Source organism: Saccoglossus kowalevskii, chromosome 12 (assembly GCF_978046115.1).
Source record: "Saccoglossus kowalevskii chromosome 12, keSacKowa6.1, whole genome shotgun sequence".
Classification (NCBI taxonomy): domain Eukaryota; kingdom Metazoa; phylum Hemichordata; class Enteropneusta; family Harrimaniidae; genus Saccoglossus; species Saccoglossus kowalevskii.
In genome coordinates this window covers 16,108,042-16,128,052 of record NC_140652.1, presented here as the reverse complement: position 1 = coordinate 16,128,052, position 20,011 = coordinate 16,108,042, and the positions used below count along the sequence as shown (strand labels likewise).

Below are 20,011 nucleotides of genomic sequence, written 5' to 3'. Positions count from 1 at the left end.
TTCCTCTTCAATTTACCTGATTTACGACAATAACTTGTCAGAGAGCACAATACGCAGCAATATTTGTGAACTGATTGGTTTGCCAGGTTTACGTTCACTATATGACTATCTTATTGGAGAGAAAAACTAGGATTTTGTAGCGATATCTCGTGATTTTTAGTCTAGCTTGTCATGCGTTCGCCGGCACGCTCAGCTACGCGATTTTGAAACATTCGATCTGCAATTGCGTAGTTCGTCAACCTAAATAATCTGAGAGTTGTGGGCTTTGCTGTGTGACGGCATCATTTTGTTTGATTTTGTTACGTATTTTGCGGGTTTTGACAGTATATTGACATATTATGTACAGTGTATTTGTTGGAAGAGAATGGTGTTGACAAAAACCAATACTCAAGCAATGTGCATGATCCGTGTGGAGCTTGTTTCATTGTTCTACATGTAATGCAAACTGGAACGCAATGTAGCTGCGCACAGGATATGGCACAGGATGTTGTTGCATCAATTCTTCGTCCGGCTGAAGCTGTTGAAATTTAAATTTATCAAAACTACCATGAAAGTAAAAAGGCATCCATGATAAAACCTGAAGTACATTAAGAAATGTAGCTCTGATAAAACTTAATTGAATTCATTCACTGTTCTTGAACTCATTCAACTTGTATATTTGTGTTCATACATGCATTCAGATCTACAAGCGTGAACTTAAGTTTGCCATGATTGAGTGCCACAATTTCTGTTTTTAGATTTATTCGATTTAATAATACAAATGTACACCTCAACAGAGGTGGACATACAGTTTTAGAGACCCTCAGCTTCGCCTCGGTTGACAATGAGCTCTTTGGGTCGCTAAAACTGTATGTCCACCTCTGTTGAGGTGTACATTTGTATATTAGTATTCAGTTTGAAGACATGAGCCAGGGTAACACTGTGATAGTATTCAGTTTGCAGACATGACCCAGGGTAATACTGTGATAGTATTCAGTTTGCAGACATGACCCAGGGTAACACTGTGATAGTATTCAGTTTGCAGACATGACCCAGGGTAACACTGTGATAGTATTCAGTTTGCAGACATGACCCAGGATAATACTGTGATAGTATTCAGTTTGCAGACATGACCCAGGGTAACACTGTGATAGTATTCAGTTTGCAGACATGACCCAGGGTAACACTGTGATAGTATTCAGTTTGCAGACATGACCCAGGATAATACTGTGATAGTATTCAGTTTGCAGACATGACCCAGGGTAACACTGTGATAGTATTCAGTTTGCAGATATGACCCAGGATAATACTGTGATAGTATTCAGTTTGCAGACATGACCCAGGATAATACTGTGATAGTATTCAGTTTGCAGACATGAGCCAGGGTAACACTGTGATAGTATTCAGTTTGCAGACATGACCCAGGATAATACTGTGATAGTATTCAGTTTGCAGACATGACCCAGGGTAACACTGTGATAGTATTCAGTTTGCAGACATGACCCAGGGTAACACTGTGATAGTATTCAGTTTGCAGACATGACCCAGGATAATACTGTGATAGTATTCAGTTTGCAGACATGACCCAGGATAATACTGTGATAGTATTCAGTTTGCAGACATGACCCAGGATAATACTGTGATAGTATTCAGTTTGCAGACATGACCCAGGGTAACACTGTGATAGTATTCAGTTTGCAGACATGAGCCAGGGTAACACTTTAGACTAGTATTTACATTACAGACTTGTCCCAGCTTGAATGTGTACTTTGTAATAGATAAGTGACACATTGCCGGATTTACATATCATTCCTGTAGTGTATTACCTGAAAATTATACCTTATTAACCAAGGTAAGCCTAGTGTTTATTTTACATGTGAAATGAAGGTCATGTTGTTATAATAGTAATAATACTTTATTTTTTGAGTAAGTGTAAAAAAATAACCCATAAAACCTACAAAGTAGAGCTAATAAAAAAATCAAAGCAAAAACAGAACATATGGTCTATAATTGTCTACATGGCAACCAGTTTGAAGTTCAATTGTTTTGTTGACCGTTACTACATAATCCAGTGTCATCCTTGTCTAAAGACTTTTCACTTGCTATAATAATAATTAATTTTACCTATGCAATTTCATTTTTCCATTGCAAACAATACAAAATACATATTTTTTAGTTCTAAAGAGATCAGTTGTGGGTAAATTTGATATTTTCACCAGTCTATATAAGTTGTCACATCATACTGTGATTTACGTGACCTAAATAATACTGCAACACAGACATCTATTTATAGAGTTTTGTTTCATGTAACAGCTCCAGCAGTCACAAGCTTACTACAAATGTAGCCACGAATGTTTTCATGTCATTTGATTTATCAAATGAAAGCAAACAAAATATCGGCCATATGCAATCTGTTTGAAATCAGATGTATTTTATGATTTTCTTTTTTAATTTTATATAATTATTTTATTTTATTTTATTAAAAAATTTTTTTTCCATTATTTTTTATGTTATTATTTGATGCATTTTTGTATATTTGATTTTGTATTATTTTAACATATTTTTTAAAATTACCAATTGAAAAAACTACCAGCAGATAAATAATCAAGATTAAATAAAAAATGTATATGCAAAATATATAGGTACATATTTATTATTATGTGCAGCTGTGGAAATTAATTTGTAAAATTATTTAACTTAAAATTCAGACACATACTGTGGAATACTTTATTTTCGCTGGAATTAATTTTCGATGAAAGGGCGTTTTGCTTGGAATTTAATTTCTCTGATTTTTGATGAGTTTAATGTAAAGTATATTCGCTGGATTTTATTTTCACGGAATCATCCATTCAGTGAAAATAGCGAAAATAAATTCCAAGTGAAAATAAAGTATTCTACAGTATTAGTAATCACATGTAAAAAACAACTTCCTGGACAATTAAAATTCAATTTTGACCTTAATTTCCATAAGTTGCTTAAACTTTGTTAATTAATACAATTACAAGAGAAGTACAACAAACCACATCAATTCTTAATATAAGAACATGTACTTTTTACCCCCAGACTTTCTCGCCCAAATTTATCTGCACTGATAGTATTTTTCAATATTTTTGGAAATGAACCCTAATTTTGGAGCCAACAGACAAAATTTGAGTAAATTTTCAGTTTTTACTCAAACAAAATTGCCGATTTTTGTCCAAATCTTCCGAAGGAAAGTGCAGACTATAAACAGGACTATTTTTGAATTTTTGATGAAAAGAGGGAACTGGTGGTAAACAGGTTAAATAACAAGTTAATGCATTATATTTTTATATGTGAAACAGTTTTTTCATTTAAACTGGCGAATACATTTGCAAACACATCAACAGGATTTCACCAGTGCACAGACTTCCTTTGTTCTCAGCCATGCATAGAAACCCAAGTATGCTTGTTTAGCACTTGTGTGATCATACAAACTCAATCACCATGCCCACAATGTTTGTTATGAGTATTTATTTACTGAAATCAAGACTAAAAACTATAAACACAAAGAGGGTAACTCAATTTCTTTTGGAATTAAACACCTGATTCCACTGGTGATTGGGACAGATTCTAAAATCCTAATAGTTGTTCCATCCAGATTTTATGAAAACATTTTTTTTTTTTATTTTCCTCTAGCATTTCAATTCACCACCTGACAGGAATTAAATGGTCAGATGCGATAAATCCACCTTGATATTTCTTTTCGTTACCCATGCCATTTTTTACTTTTTTAATTGTCCCTTTAGAAATTATCTCATGTCAACAGCGATAACTGAATACTATCATAGTGTTAACCTGGGTCATATCTGCAAAAGAAATACTAGTCCACAGTATTACCCTGTCTGCAAACAAAACACTACAGAAGTCTACGTTAGTATAGTTTTACCCTGGTCATATCTGCAAAAGAAACGCTCCAATAATTCAATCTCCCAGTAATATAATTTTAATTTTTTTGTATCATACAGCCACTTCCAAAAATAATTATTGCTCATGGACCAATTAATGGAATACAAATTTGTTTCTATTACAATTTATTAAACTTTTAATTGAAATAATTATAATTGACAATCTGATACGAATAGAACACTAGTGTTGACATTCTCTCTATATCAAGGCCAAATGGTGCATGTTTGAACATTTGATTATAGCAGATTTTCTGTGAAATAGACCTGTCTTAGGATCCCAAAATTTCCTGGTTGCTAAGTTACCATGTGCAAGAAATTATTTTGCTATATCTGCTTCAGTATTTTACTTCACATTTTGATTCAGTCTGTGTTGAAGATCGACATACAACGTTATCTGTGACAGTTTTCAAACTTTCATAAAATATAGAAAACACATTTCAAATTCATATATACATGAATGAAGACAAAATATATCATTTATATCCCCCATGGTGTCTGTATGTTCTTTTGTAGAATATTTCTGAGGGATAATTAACATACAAAAATGTATATTCAAATGGTGCAAATGGGCTAATGGACAAATCAATGTAAAGTCAAACCCCCTTATTGTCTCTGAAGGTTTAGTAATTAACATGACATTTTGGAACACTTCCGGGACCTCAAAACCTGTCCAATATTGATATTGAGCCCTCTTTGTAAAAACTAGGGTTTCCATTAATTGGTAACTTATTTAATTAATTTAATATACAAATAAATAAGTTGAAAAAAAGGTGAATTTATGGTATTTCTGAGAACACATTGCCATTCAGAGGAGCAGGACAGGTAAGACACATAATAAACAAATACTAAATGTACACAAACATAAAATGAAGTTTTAGTTCAGAGGATTTTTCCCAAAGCAGCTTAAAAAACAAAGATGTCTGTCTTTACTCTTGTTTTTACCCTATCAAAATTTGTTGGCACATATGAAAAGGATCACTTCCAGGGCCACAGCAGTGCTGCCCAGTTGCTGACAAGATAATCTAAGCAGCTATTTCTTTGAACTCGAAAAGTATTTCTTATTTTGCTGCCACTCAGAGTTTCAGGATGACCTTGTGAATGTTCACAAAAGAAGTAATCAATGCAAATTAATTAAGTGATATGTGAAATAACACGTTTTATCTGTTAATACATTGGTTTATTAACAATCTGAACACTAGAGGGCCAGATGATGTCACCTGAGGGCGCTGTACTATACTTACCTTCATACCACATGCTGCTAAAGCTGGAGCCAATGGAAGACTGACTTTATCCCCAACTCCACCAGTGGAATGCTTATCAACTATCAAACCTTTCCATTCATCCGGCCATTTCAAAACGTCACCAGATTTCATCATGGATTTGGTCAGTGAGATTGTCTCCCTCTCAATCATTCCCTTCAAGCATATTGCCATTAACATTGCGCCTGTTTAGTTAAAAAAAATAAAATAATATAATAATAATAGTATTATACTTTGTATGAAACCCTCAGTACTGCTGTTATAAAAAATCCTATGTATATGGTATTTTAGAGAAAATTTAATATGATATTTAGTATTTGAAAATTGAAGTTGATAACTTGTAGAAACAGTTGATGCAAAAATTACTAATAATATGAGGTTATTACGAGGATACCTCAAAGTATGCACGAAGACAGTACAGCAGCAGTATGGACTGCCACGCACTTTATTATTATACATCTTTTCCTCCCAATGATACATCATGGGAATGCCGAAATCCAAAATGTTTAGAACAGAATCAGCGAACTTCTTTGTGTGGAATCTGGTCAAACCCTGATGGCAGCCATGTTTTTTTTTTTTATTATTAGAGGATGCTTATGCGTGTAATCATTCCATATTTGGAATTCGCATTTCCTAATATGGTAGGATGAAAATACCCTGTAAAATATCGCAAAATTACGTCATTGTGCAACTTATGGCGTTACGGTGACAGAAGTATAATAATAGTTTATATTATATACAATATTATTAACAAGTAATCAAAATTCGGTTTCATGTTTGCAATTTTATAATTTGACTAAATTTCATGAAAATCTTTGTTGAAAGTTAAACAAATTTGGATTCTCAGTGTTGATATAATTGTTTGACAGCCATTACTGTAATACTAAAAACACATACTATTATATTGACATTATCTGGAACGTTGCCAAAATGGAATTTATGCAATCCTCGGGGGCAGAGCTACGTCACAAGACGTTCCACGTTGCTAAGACCACTGTACCACGTATTTCTATGGAACTCAACTTTGAAGTAATCCTGAACAATCAAATTTACATATGTTACACACATAGGGCTAATCTTGTTACACTGTTTAGGGGAGTCTTAACAACTATCTCAAAGTACAGTTTTCTGAGTGTTCTCGGCCTTTGTTTTCACCGCGATGGTTGCCAGGCAGTGAAAATGCCTGGATGTCCGCCCCTGAGGATACTCCGTAACTAACAACAAATAACTTAATTAAGATTTGTGAAATACTGAGGTAGGCAGTTCGATTTTGAAAGTTATATCGGAGGCCAAGATTTGACAATTTTCTATAGGTTAGCCGGCTGAACAAGCTAGCCAAGTAGACAACTATTCAGCAAGCAGCCATCTTTTAACAAAACGTCTGATACTATGTACCTAACAACGAATAATATAAATACTCTGTAACTAACAACAAATAACACAAGTTAGGTTTCAGGAAACACTGGAGTAGACGGCTAGATTTTGAAAGTTATATAGAGGCCAAAACGAAAAATTTTCTATAGTTATTTTTATTATTTTTATTTTTTATTTCTGTATATGAACAAGAAAGCAGCCATCTCCTAACGAAACCTCCAATACTCTGTCCCTAACAAGAAATAATATAAATACCCCGTAACTAACAAGAAATAATATAAATACCCCGTAACTAACAAGAAATAATATAAATACCCCGTAACTAACAAGAAATAATATAAATACCCGTAACTAACAACAAATAATGTAAATACCCCGTAACTAACAACAAATAATATAAATACCCCATAACTAGCAACAAATAATATAAATACTAGTACCCCGTAACTAACAAGAAATAATATAAATACCCCGTAACTAACAAGAAATAATATAAATACCCTGTAACTAACAAGAAATAATATAAATACCCCGTAACTAACAACAAATAATATAAATACCCTGTAACTAACAACAAATAATGTTATATACTGTAAAACCATTTATTGTCACTGACATGTAATTTCACTGATTTGATGTTTTGAGCATATTCACTGTGTTTTAATGTCACAAATTTGTCAAGGAAACAATGAGTTTTATTGTTATTTTACATATTCATGTAGATTTAATTGAGTGGATTTTACTTATCAGTGAAAATAGCAAAATTAAAACCCAGGGAATAATTAATGCATTTTCAGTACATCCATTGAAAAACAGTGAATATATTAAGTTAATTAACATATCAAATATGAGAATTTAAAAATGTAATATTGATAAAAACATGCTTTTCAATTATTGTTGTTCAATGACAAATACTGTAGGCCAAATCAAATCATGATATATTATAAACTACAATTTTTTGTTTTTTAAATCATAAAAATAATTAATTTTAATTATCCAGTATACAACTTTTTGTTCATATGTACTTCCAACAGATCAAATGCTGCAACAATTAAACAACATTTAATAGGGACTCTCTGTGTTGTCATAGTGATTGATGATCTGATTGTTGATTTAAATGTTACCAATACACAACAAAACTCATGACATCCTAGCCTGACAAGTTGGCGTAGGTGGCGCCCTGGACTGCTGCGATCCCCACCAACAGGGCGCCACCTACGCCAACTTGTCAGGCTAATGACATCCAGGCTATAAAACTTGAAGCAAACTGGCAAGTTGCCAAGAGGAAATGAAATCTCTTCTACATCCAGTTACTAACCACAAATAATGTAACTCTGTGATTGCATAACAGTGTACCCATGCAAAATTTGGTGCCGCCGCCTTTGAGTTTTTACACAAAAAACAGCAACAAAAATCGCAGCTTGTATGACAGTTTGGGTTACTGAATAGTATCGTATACATATGGCATCTGTTATGGATAAGAACTCCAGATATCGGGATACTAACATGTCCTGCAGTACCCTGTTGTGATGGCTACCGATCACGCATCATTGATGATATTACGTGACACGTGTGAATTGTTTAAAATATGCATGTATTTCTACGGCAGACATAATATAACTCGATATAGCAACGAACGAGCCATATGAAGCACATGCCACATTTCTGATATGGTAGCTACCGATCACTAACGTTGGTATGCGTGCTATGGCGATAGTGGGTATGTAGTGACGCACGCGTCCGCTTGCCTAGAACCGCCGGCACAGATACAGTACATAGAAATGAACACGATTTAAACACACCGAAACAGTTACATGTTTTGTTGCAGGTTTTATTCACATCGCCATCTTTAAAAACGCATTTATGACTACCTTGTTACGTAACATTTTTTTATTATGAATATGTTTTTTTTTTTTTTTAAATGTGACGTTTGCGGCACTTAGTGACAGCACGTATTTCATCACAAAGACAGACTAGCGAGGAAAATCAGTGTTGCGCGACAGCGAATAAAATTGAAAGTGACCTACACACCCCCTACACATCGTCAAACACGTTTATAAAAAGCGTGTGACCCACTTCAGCGATTTATATCCAGCAATTTAAATATCTCGAAAATAAAGCTGCAATAAGGACGTTTCAGCAGGGAACTGTACAGCTCCCTGGTTTCAGCAACTTTAGCTATCAATGTACTTATTAACTTGATCTCGGAAATTGAAAAAAAATAAAATAAAAACAAACCTATTTGACTCTCTTGGACTCTCTTTCCAACGACGCCTTTCACAAACCAATCGATCTCGTCATCGTCCAATTCGCCTCCATCGCGCTTCTTTATAATCAAATCTGCAGTGCGAAAAGTCGGCATGTTGCGTGTGTGTGTGTGTGTGGCTACAGCCCAAATGTGAGGACGGCGAAATCTAGTGACACGTGACTGAGCAAATAAAAATGTCAACAAACGAACTCATTCACCACGCAGCGTTGTCGTCATTAATCACAACACGCTGGGAAGTCAGCTGAGGTCACCAATGTGACCTTAAATCCAATTTGCATATTACCGAAACAAAATCTTGCAAATGTCGATATATTTGAACCTTAAAACGTTTTACTAGAGGCTTAACTGCTAACATCGGGATATTCAATACAGCTGCATATGTACCGGTATATAGGTCATAAGTTAGTGTCACATGATCTATATTGAGGGCATAGTAAGCCAGCCAGTTCTCGACATACGGCAAAAAAAAAAGTACCGCGTTTGCTTTGTCAGTGCCTCGGTGAATAATAAATTATATGGCGGTGATATTGATGTGACATCGCCCAGACAACAACGTCATAACCGACAGAAGTGCGAGGCAAGGCTTCATAATTTCTTCAAAGCTTTTAACTTGATTACGCAATCTGTTAGGACAGATAGCTGATTTGGTGTCTCACAGCCCTCTACTCTGGCAATCTCCCAGGCAGAGTTCTATTTCTACGAATACTTTCGGTGTCTAACCGCAAGGAAGAAGGAGAATTAGACTGTGGGTGTCTGTATCAGTGAGGAGACTGATAAAAGTCGTCATATTGGTATATACTGGACGAAAGGTCACCGGGGGTGGGGATCACTTGTAATAATATATACGGATAAGAGAGACACCAACTTCAGGCATTATAACTACTAGATTGTCAACTACCTTAAATTTAGCTATACCTTTCAATCTTTTCATCACCGTTCCCTCTTTTCACCAAAAATTCATGTTAATAGTCTGCACTTTCCTGCAAAAAATTGGGAAAAATAGCCAAATTTTTTTAGTAAAAGCTGAAAACTTACCCAGATTTTGTCTGTTGGCTCCAAAATTAGGGTTCCTTTCCAGAAATATTGAAAACTATAAGAAGTGAACAATTTGGCCGAGATTTTAAGTCTGGTACATAGTGTAAAGGTTAAAAGAACCATGAGTTTTCACTTTTAATTTGATGACCATAGTGATAGAATATGGAATGTTTTATCACTAAATATCAAGATAATCATGATTTAAAAAAATGTCTGAAGCAATATCTTTTAAGCCAATATGACTATTCTGCCAAACTGAGAAGGTGATTTATGAGCATACTTAAACACAAGTGTTGATAAGTAAACAGCAAAATAGCACAAAGTGAAAAATGTATAAGATGAAGCTGCAATTAAAAAAACAACATGTGTATGAATGAACTTTATTGTTCCCGTGTAAAAAAAGAGTAGGTTACATAGGGTATTTGCAACAATAAAGAGTTTTTGTTAACAAGACACTATTTTGAAAATAACTTGAATGAATGTACTTAAAATTCACAAATAAATAAATATGTATAAAAATAAATACACAAATAAATTATTAAAGAAATCTAATCTCTAATTTTGGTCGCAGCTAAAATAAAGTTCGATATCTCTTGTTGAACTAATTTATCTTGATGTGAAAGTAAATATGTGAAACAAGAAATGTTATTGTCAGCCGGGACTTTAATTTTATGTAACAGTTGAGATCTCTGCTGTTCATATTTTTGACAATCTAAAAGGAAATGGATCTCATCTTCAATGCAATTATTCCAAAATTGACAAAGTCTGTTATTTATTGGTACTTTTGGGATAGAATGTCTGCCTTTTTCAATAGCTAAACTATGATCGCTAACCCTGAATTTAGTGAATATTTTTCTATTTTCACCGTTCAAATTAAGTAAATAAGGCTCCAAATTATACTTTGTTTTAAATTTTGAATATGTTCTGAGTTTAGAATTTTCATTTGATATAGCAGTTCTCCACTTGTTCACATACCTGCTTTGTAAATTTGATTGTAAAATTTTACAAATTGTTGCTTAATATTTGTGTTTTGAGGATTTTTCTTTTCAGAAGAAAATCTAATGATGCTTCCTGTAATATGGTTTTAAGATTAATGAACCAACTATTTGATATAGATGACTTTTTCTGTTCATAGAATGCTTGTTTAGTTAGATTATCATCTGGTAATTCCACGATATGCAGCCAATATTTTATTATTTGTTTTTTGATGTCAAGTAAAAGAGGATATTGAGGATATTGTGTATGATATCTAAATTAAATTATGATTTTTTATGATATCTAAATTGTGTATGATATCTAAATTAAGAAGCAGAGTACTGCAGCCCCTTTGAGATTTACTGAGAAATGGAAGACTAGATAGCTAGTAAATATTTTGTATCATTGGGATAAACCTGTGTTCCGTTCTTATATTGCAGTGGTTTAAATTTAACTTGAGATAATATATAATTAAATATGAATTATTTTTCAACACAACCTTGATCAATACCATTTCATGTAGTACATGTTATTTATATTGCTATATCAACCTACCCACTTCAGATATTTTTAGATCAAACAGAATTTTTCAACAGGTAGGGCAAACCTTATGATGGTTTAAATTTGTAAAAATGTTGTTAACCTGAATCTGAATGATTCGCAACTACCTTGTCAGGTTTGAATTATACCATAATAATTTTATGACAATGACTGAAATTTTCTATAGTGACAATTATCTTGCACGTTTTCAAATTGCTAATTTGTTAATTTTTGGATTATTTTTGTCCAGAATGTTTTTATTGACTTAATTATTGGAAACAACTACCAATACCAGATTGATTGGTATGTAATAGATATTTATATGCAAATGATATGATTCAAGGCTTGTTTTTCATTCTAATTATTTTATCATGCATTTATTTAAATTTTATTTTAATTTATTAGTTGTTTTTTAAAATGTTGGTATTCATGAATGCCCTTGACGTAGTTAAAATAATACAACATATGTTCACTTATAAACAGCAAAAATAATGCAAAATATATTCAACAAATATTTTCATCTTCTTGAAAAAGGTTGTGTTCTCATAGATTACTTCTGCATTTTTGGGGGGGAAGGGGTAAAAGAATTATTCGCTTATTTGTTTTGTTTCATTTATTAATAAATTTACTTCCAAGTAATTTATCTCTCATAAATTATTGATTAGAAAATGTTCCCTGTGTATTGTTAAACTTTTCATCTTTTATGTTAACTGCATCCATATTTTAGAGTTCAAATTATTACATCTAACAGTTATGCATGCTATGATTGGTTAAAGCTCAGTCACATGACATTGAATAATTTACATACATATAGGGGTTTACACCACAATTAGAATAAGGCTGTAAGGTCAACACACTTTTTGCACTGTTGTTCGACTTTAAAATTTGTTCTTTTTTGTTGGGAAATGTCATTTTGTCTTTACAAAATAAATAATAAAATTGAAAACATAATTAGTTTTATGTTATTTTCTTCATTATAGTTTGATAACAGCAACTTAAACACCAATGACTCTACATCTGGTGAAGAATGTTCACAATGGAATTCAGTTGCCTCCTGATGTGCATACAGTTGCTATGGTAACAGGAGATTATCTATATTATCACTATAGATGTGATGGATTTGATGATCGGGTAAACTATAATTTTTTTTTTTTTTTTTGGACAAAATATAATTGTACAGCTACATGTAAGTGTTTGAGCACCGTAATTTTCCTGTCTAAATCATGGCACAATGTTTTGTCGTTTTTAAGTTTTTTCTATCAGTTTCTTTGAAAATTTCCAACCAAATAGACATATTTTTCTATTGACTACAGGTTTTAATCAAAACCAAAAAAAAAAAAGTAATTCTGCTGTTTTTTTATTTTGTTGAAATTAATTCCTGTAGAAATTGTCAACTACATCATCCTCTGGTATCCAAAAGTACTGTAAAACCATTTATTTTCACTGACATTTAATTTCTCTACTGAATATTTCGTCATTTAGAGCATATAACTAAATGGGTTTTAAGTTCACAAATTTGCCAGAGGAATAATGCATTCCATTTGGGCCCTTCCATACAAATTGTAAAACTTCTGTAGACAATTTTATATAAAATTACATTCCATTAAGTTTCTATATACATTTATACAATTCCGTAGAACTCACTAAATAATTTTTTTATTTTGTTCACATTAATTGATTACCCCTTTCTGTGCTACTGCAAATGTGGCAAATTTTCACTTTTATGGTTTAAAATAAAATTTTATGGTAATTCATAAAACTTTTTCATTTTACAGTAAACCCAATTTATCTGCACATAAATTTGTTCTTGTGAAATTTCAGGGCTGGGGATGTGGTTACAGAACTCTACAGACTTTATGTTCTTGGGTGAGAATAAAGCAATTAAAAATGGGAAAAGAGAGTAGAAAAGAACCAACAAATCAAGAAATTCAAGAAGCTCTTGTGACAATGCAGGATAAACCAGCTGAATTTCTTGGATCCAAGCAGTGGATTGGTGCCTTTGAAGTCTGCCTCTGTTTGGACTATTTCTATGATGTAAGACATGCCACCATCCCCTCCATGCATAATGGTATGGTCAGAAAGTCAGGTCCAATCATTGGATTTGTTCATATCCAACCATCCCCACTCTGCATAATGGTCATAAAGTTAGGTTCAATGATAATGATATGGTCAGGTATTAGGTCCAGATTTGTACTTGTCCAATTCTTCCCTCCACACTTAATGGTTTGGTCTAAAAGTTGTATTCCAATAACTGGAGTGGTTATTTTGTAGTCTTTCACTTGTATGCCAAACCTGAGGTTTCCCTGACCTTTTGAATTGCTATATTTGCTCTAATAGCAGCGCATACTCTTACATAAATGACTGAGTTGTGTTAATGGTCAAAATATATCCAGCATATAATAAATAACATTCTTGGCTCATGTACACTACTAATAGAGATGCGCTTCTAATAAAGCAAATACTATATGTCCCTGCCATCATAGGCTTCATTATACATTATACATCTGTCACCATAATGCTATAAGTTACAGCGTGCCATAATTTTGCAATATTTTACAAGGTATTTTCATCCCACGATATAAGGAAATGCGAATTTCAAATATGGAATGATTACGCACATATGCGTACTCTAATAATAAAAACAAACACATGGCTGCCACCGGGGTTTGACCGGACCCCACACAATAAAGGTTGGCTGATTCTGTTAGCTGTGCAGCGGTCAACACTGTTTTCGTGCATACTTTGCGGTATCCTCGTAATAACCTCATAGTATGCTATATTTGTGAATATAAGGTAGAAGCCTACTCATAAATTAAAAACCCAAAATTTATTCATTTTGCAATAAATTGTATGCCAAGGCAATATAAGGATAATGACCTAAAAAAAGTTTGGGGGTCACCAGCCTTTTTTTCGAGAAATTGATGGTTGTATTTTAGTGAAAAGTCACCATTTTTACACTATTATAACACTTTTACCACAGGTTCCTATGGCAGAGATATTATGCAATATCTCAAAATCTAGCCTAGTGACATAAGCTGAAAAAATCATATATTGTTAATGATGGAGTATTTTTTGTTGTTATGAATTATTTAAAAAATCTGGGTTTTAGTGTCAAAAAATGCAATTTTTCTTTAACATTGTGTTCTATGGAATTGTTCTAAAAATAGCAATTTTCAAGAAATATTAGGACACGTTTCTCAAAAAGCATGACTGTAAATCACAAAATAATGCTATTTCATTGTACCATGAAACATTAGCTTCATGATTGTACATAATAAACTAATGAACATTGTCATGCAATTTATGACCAATTTTGTCAAAAATGATGACTAGGCTTCTACCTTAACACATTGCATGTTGATGCATTATTTTTTGACTGTCTATTGAGGTTTTCAGCTAGCGTTATGTTAACTCTGATTACAACTGTTTATATGTACATAGGTATCCAGTAAGATCATACATGTGACAAGTGGAGATGACATTGAGAGTAAAATTCCTGAGTTGTTCAATCATTTCAAGAATATAGGATCACCAATTATGATGGGTAAGCAGTGAAATTCTAAAAAGATTCTCTGACTTTTTTCGCTAGTTATGATATTTAAAAATATTATTTTTTTTTCTAATTTTGTTAATTTTCTGTTTTCTACTGTTAAGGCTGACCATGAAATGAAAATGTGCACATAGTAAATTCAGAAAAATGTTCTATAGAAAAAAATCAGAAAAAAAGATATGTTTAGAAGTAACAGCAAATGAAAAAAGAAAACTTATCATTTCACAGCATTATCCTGAAAGGAAAATCTACCTCGGTGTAGGTGAAACATGATTTAAAAAAAAAAATTTTTTAAATGGTCAACCTTTTATCTATAGTTTGAATGCTTTAAACTGATTGACTCAAATCATAATAAAATCCAAAAGTTGTATTTTCAGCAAAAAATAAAATGTTTGCGCCGTTCAAGATTTATATTGATCAAAACCCGACTCATTGCATTGTTTACGACTAAGCTTTATCTCCACGCTGTCACGCTGGTATGTCCCCCATTGTTACATCAAAGAGTATGGCTATCATATTTTAACTATGACGAAATACATAACTCAGTATCCAATAACAACTATTCTCAAACAACACTTAAAACATGGCGTAATCTTGTAAGCAGGTACATGTGGCTCACATGTACCTGCTTACAAGGAGATTTTTCCACACAAAAACGACAAGTTCGGCAGAATTGTGTTAGCTAACACAATTCTGCCGAACTTGTCGTTTTTGTGTGGAAAAATCTCCTGCATATTAAGATAATGCTACACCGCTGGTCTAATGTTGCCTCGAACGTAGGTGTGTAGGAATCTGAAAAAAAAAAACGTTATTCAATTTGTCTATTTATTTTCAAGCCGTATTTAAGATGGCTGCTCGCATGCAGTAAATATCAGTAAATTGATCATATTTATTTCATTATTGAGTGTACGCTTGCTGACTATGACATGATCTCACACCAAATCACTTACTGATCAAGCCGAACCAGTAAAGTGTTATCGAAAGGCGTATTCTATTAAAACATGACAAAATTCATTTTAAGATTACCATAAAGATGTGATGGGCAAAGCACAACTTGGGTTTCACAAATTCATGTTTGTTTTAGGGTTGTACGGAAAGAATTTGCTTTAACGTTGGTTGGTCAATAATGAAACACCAAATCTATTTACGCATAATTCTCCTCAGCATGGAATTGAATTTTATTTTTTTTTAATTTTATTAGGTTTATAATGTATGTGAATACACAAAATTCTTCTTCAGTCTGCAATGCAAAAATATACAGCTGTGTGTGTGTATGTGTGTTGGGGGGGGGACTGCTCCGATAGATGACGTATAAGATTATGCGGTGGTGTTTAGACCACTATTAGTAATATTCTTTGTTTCTTTACACTTCATAAAGCCAAGTCATCTCCAATAAAATATTTCATGTGAACACTTCACTGGTTTGGATGCAAGTTCACACGTTGCGTACCGGTCTGTACACGTTATTCAGATAACAGCATAAAAATAAGTTCCTTATTTCTGCGTCGCAATGCCGGTAGCGAAAGGGGCTCGATTATTCTGCTCATGAATGTATTGATTGTAGTTCCAAATAGTAAATATTATTTATCGATGGTGTAGGTGTCAAATATTTGACCAACAAGGGGGACGAATGCACATTAATTCGAATATACCGACTGTACATACTATTTTTAGCTCCGCTGTCGACTTTGTCGAGCGGAGCTTATCATATGAGTGATTGTCTGTCGTCATCCGTGTCAATGTTTACTTTTTCGACTTCTTCTTGAAAACTACAAGCCTGAATGCTTTGATACTTGGTGTATATGTACCTTGGGCAGACCTCTCTTAGATTTGTTAAAAACCAAAATCCAATTGCTTTGATATTACATATATAGGTACTACATGTTGACCTCGCTCAGATTTTTTCATTTGATGATGATATCTGAAATTCTCTAATTTTAATGATGATTTTTGTCTTTTATGGTAAAAAGTGATATTTTCGACTTTTTGTTAAAAACTGCAGGTCTGATTGCTTCGATACCCTACAAATAGGTACCTCAGGTAGACCTCTCTCAGAGTTGTTCATTTCGTGATGATATCTTCAATTGTCTAATTTTAATGAATATTTTTGTCATTTTTGGAAAAAAGTAAAACTTTTGAATTCTTGTTGAAAACAGCAAGTTCGATTGCTTTGATACTGTACATATAGTTCATTTTCTTATGATATCTTCAGTTCTGTTATTTGAAATGTGCATTGTTAACAGCGGAGCAATCTCAGCCAACAGGCTGCTTGTTTATATCTAAATACGCTCACAATCGGGTGATGGGTCATTCAACTTGGTGAAAACACCAGTTAGTTGCTTTAGCTATCCCGTCCCAAACACTTCAATTGCAAAATATTACGTGTATACACGAGTTACTTGACGAGTACATCAGGTCAGCAAGTCACTTGAGGTAACTGTACCTGTACCAAGCACATAAGGTTCCTTATCTAATAATTCAGATAATGTATCAATCAGCGTGTTTAAATGTCAGAATGTGCAAATGTCACAATGTCTATGCTTATCACACTCTAAAGACAAATCTGAAAACTCCACTGAATCTCAAACAATTCCCTGAACCATGATAAACTCATAATATTTGGTTAAATTAAATATAACAAAATTCCAATTTTTGTGAAATGCAGTCACTCTATAATTGACAATACATTTTTCTATTAATTAAAAAAATGAATCTGCAGACACTTGATATATCAGCAAAGGGGCAATTTTCAATCAGAATAAGATTACTCAGGTGAAAGGAAATAAATTAGATTGTTACTCCACCCTCCCATTTTGGATGATACATTATCGATATTCTACCCTCACATCTTAGATAATACATTATATTGTCAATGTACCCTCCCATTTTACACAATGGAATAAATTGTTGCTCTAGCTATCCTCCCGATGTAGAAAAAATATTAGGATGTTACTATATACCCTTCAACATTGGCCGTGATGCGATTCTGTTATAAACTTGATTGATTTGTAAGAAGAAATTAGCAAGAACGGGAGTGTGTAGCGGTACTAAGCATGATTTCGACTGGGAGTGCTTCGCTGACAGTGAAAGAATCGCCCAAATGGATTAAATTTCTTTATGCATTATTGTTAAAAAAAATTGGCGTTTTTCCTCTTTTTTTTTGTTTTGTTTTCCCTACAATGTATCCCTTCATTACATTGTATGTAATTTTCAATCTTAGAAGTTCACACTACACAGTGCTAACACTAGTAAAATAGTTGTCATATAAATTCAAAAGAGGGGGTTCTGAGGGTTATACAGGAAAAAACTTGTATGAATCTCAAACTTGTTCCTAATGGAAAATGCTTCACATCGAATGAATTGATTTTGTAATGATGCCCATCTTCAAGCACTGAACAAAGAATCATGTGTGCGGTTTGGTGACCTCATAACACCCTGAAAGAAGCTGAAAACTAAATCACAAGCAAAGCTATGATACTGCTCAATGGTGTTCAGCTATTGGCAAAAAGAATATCTTATGAATACCTAAGCTGTTGCATTTATTACAGTTCAGGTATACTAGTATATATAACTTAACATGTCAAAGGCATGAACAAAATTATTGCTGACATTACTTCTGTGAATGCAAATGTTCAATTTTGCATCATGAATTTGTGTATCAACCATAACATCACAAGTGGGTTGACAGCGCCCCCAACATGTGAGATTAAATAATAAGCAGGAATGGTACAGCGCCCTCAGTATATTGGAATGACAGTTCGTTCGTTTTTATTATAGGTGGTGATACTGATACATCTTCTAAAGGTGTTCTAGGAATTTGTCAATCTCTGGATAAAACATATCTACTTACACTGGTAAATTGTAAAGTTTATATAAAGGCTAGTCCATTTGAAACCCTGGGGGTGGCTGGAAGATTTATTAAAAAAAAGAAAAAAATATGCATGCAAGGTTTTGTGGGGGAACATGTTGGCACCTTGAAGAACAGTAAGAATGTTCAAACAAGACACCTGTGGAAAAGATTTACTCTAGTCATGCTCTTCCAGCCACCCTCCCCCATAATTTCTAATATTTGCCCCTTAATATGAGTAATACCGTAAAATCTGTATTAGAAGCCGCATCCTTGATAGAAGTAGCACCCATTCTTTTTGAATAATTGAGAACCAAAAATTCACCATTGTAGATGCTCTAATAGAAGCCACATCCCTTCTGTTGCATTGTACCATTTTAATAGAAGCCGCAGTATCTAATACAGATTTTACAGTCGTAATATTTTATTGCATTTTTAGAATAAGTACATTTCTATTAAGTATTACCAAAAAGTATACTAGTGAGAAGTTAAAGATAAAAGTTATACATGTACAGGAAACATCACAAACAATTATACAACTTTATTTTCTGTTGCAATGCACCTGTTTCCAAAACTGCTTTTGATTATTTCATTTTTAGCAGGGAATGCAATATGTCTAAATGATATTTATGACAAACTAGTAAAAAGTGTAATTCATCTTGTATTTCATTTAGTAAACATTGTATTCAAATTCTATTGGCTTTGGCTGGGTATGTATCAATGTAAAGTGGCAGTTGTTTTACATTATAATATTTTGTTTACTTTTTCAGGATCCACATTTTTATGGTAACCCAAATATCAGCATACTACAAGATGAACTCTGGGTTAAATGGAGACCATTGGAAAGTTTCATGACAGAATCATTTTATAATTTATGTCTACCACAGTTTGTAGATAGCTGATATAAAATAAATTTAGCAAAATAAATAAAGTTATGTTTATCCTGTGTAGATTATTATGTATAGATTAAACCTAACCCCAAAATAAAAGGTTAACCTAGTTGCATTATAATGGCTAGAACTGCCCTGACTTTCGTTTTATAAAAGCTAGACTGACACTGATCACCGTAGTATAACAGTTACCCCAGATAATTGCTTTATAATAACTAGAGGACTGCCCAGACCATCTTATTATATTAGATAAACTGCTGCAGCCGATGGTATTATAATGCCTTGAGACTGCCCTGCAGATTATTGCTCCAAGACCATCCTATTATTATATTAGGTAGACTGTCACAGTCCATTGTATTATAATAGC

General features: G+C 33.2%; 2 protein-coding genes across 2 annotated transcripts in view; one reads left to right on the top strand and one right to left on the bottom strand.

Annotated features, from left to right (window-relative positions):
- The window catches only part of LOC144348207 (thymidine phosphorylase-like), a 28,915-nt gene extending 19,970 nt beyond the window's left edge, over positions 1 to 8,945 (bottom strand). Inside the window, exons 1-2 of the mRNA XM_085506451.1 lie at positions 8,777 to 8,945; positions 5,147 to 5,349 (exon numbers count right to left, since the gene is read on the bottom strand). Coding sequence (XP_085362577.1) covers positions 5,147 to 5,349; positions 8,777 to 8,900 — 327 coding nt within the window. The 5' untranslated portion in view covers positions 8,901 to 8,945. The remainder of the gene's footprint in view (positions 1 to 5,146; positions 5,350 to 8,776) is intronic.
- A 287-nt stretch (positions 8,946 to 9,232) lies between these two features.
- Positions 9,233 to 19,685, top strand: LOC102810295 (ufm1-specific protease 1-like). Its single transcript, XM_006824501.2, has 6 exons — positions 9,233 to 9,384; positions 12,338 to 12,488; positions 13,179 to 13,391; positions 14,799 to 14,901; positions 18,685 to 18,761; positions 19,525 to 19,685. Exons 2-6 carry the CDS (start codon positions 12,363 to 12,365, stop codon positions 19,654 to 19,656), a joined length of 651 nt encoding a protein of 216 aa, XP_006824564.1. The 5' UTR covers positions 9,233 to 9,384; positions 12,338 to 12,362; the 3' UTR covers positions 19,657 to 19,685.
- The last annotated feature ends 326 nt before the right edge of the window (positions 19,686 to 20,011 follow it).

Coding starts and splice junctions, on each gene's coding strand:
- LOC102810295 (XM_006824501.2), top strand. CDS start 12,363: ATGACTCTACATCTGGTGAAGAATGTTCACAATGGAATTCAGTTGCCT. Junction 12,489..13,178: donor GTGATGGATTTGATGATCGG/GTAAACTATAAT, acceptor GTGAAATTTCAG/GGCTGGGGATGTGGTTACAG. Junction 18,762..19,524: donor AAACATATCTACTTACACTG/GTAAATTGTAAA, acceptor TTACTTTTTCAG/GATCCACATTTTTATGGTAA.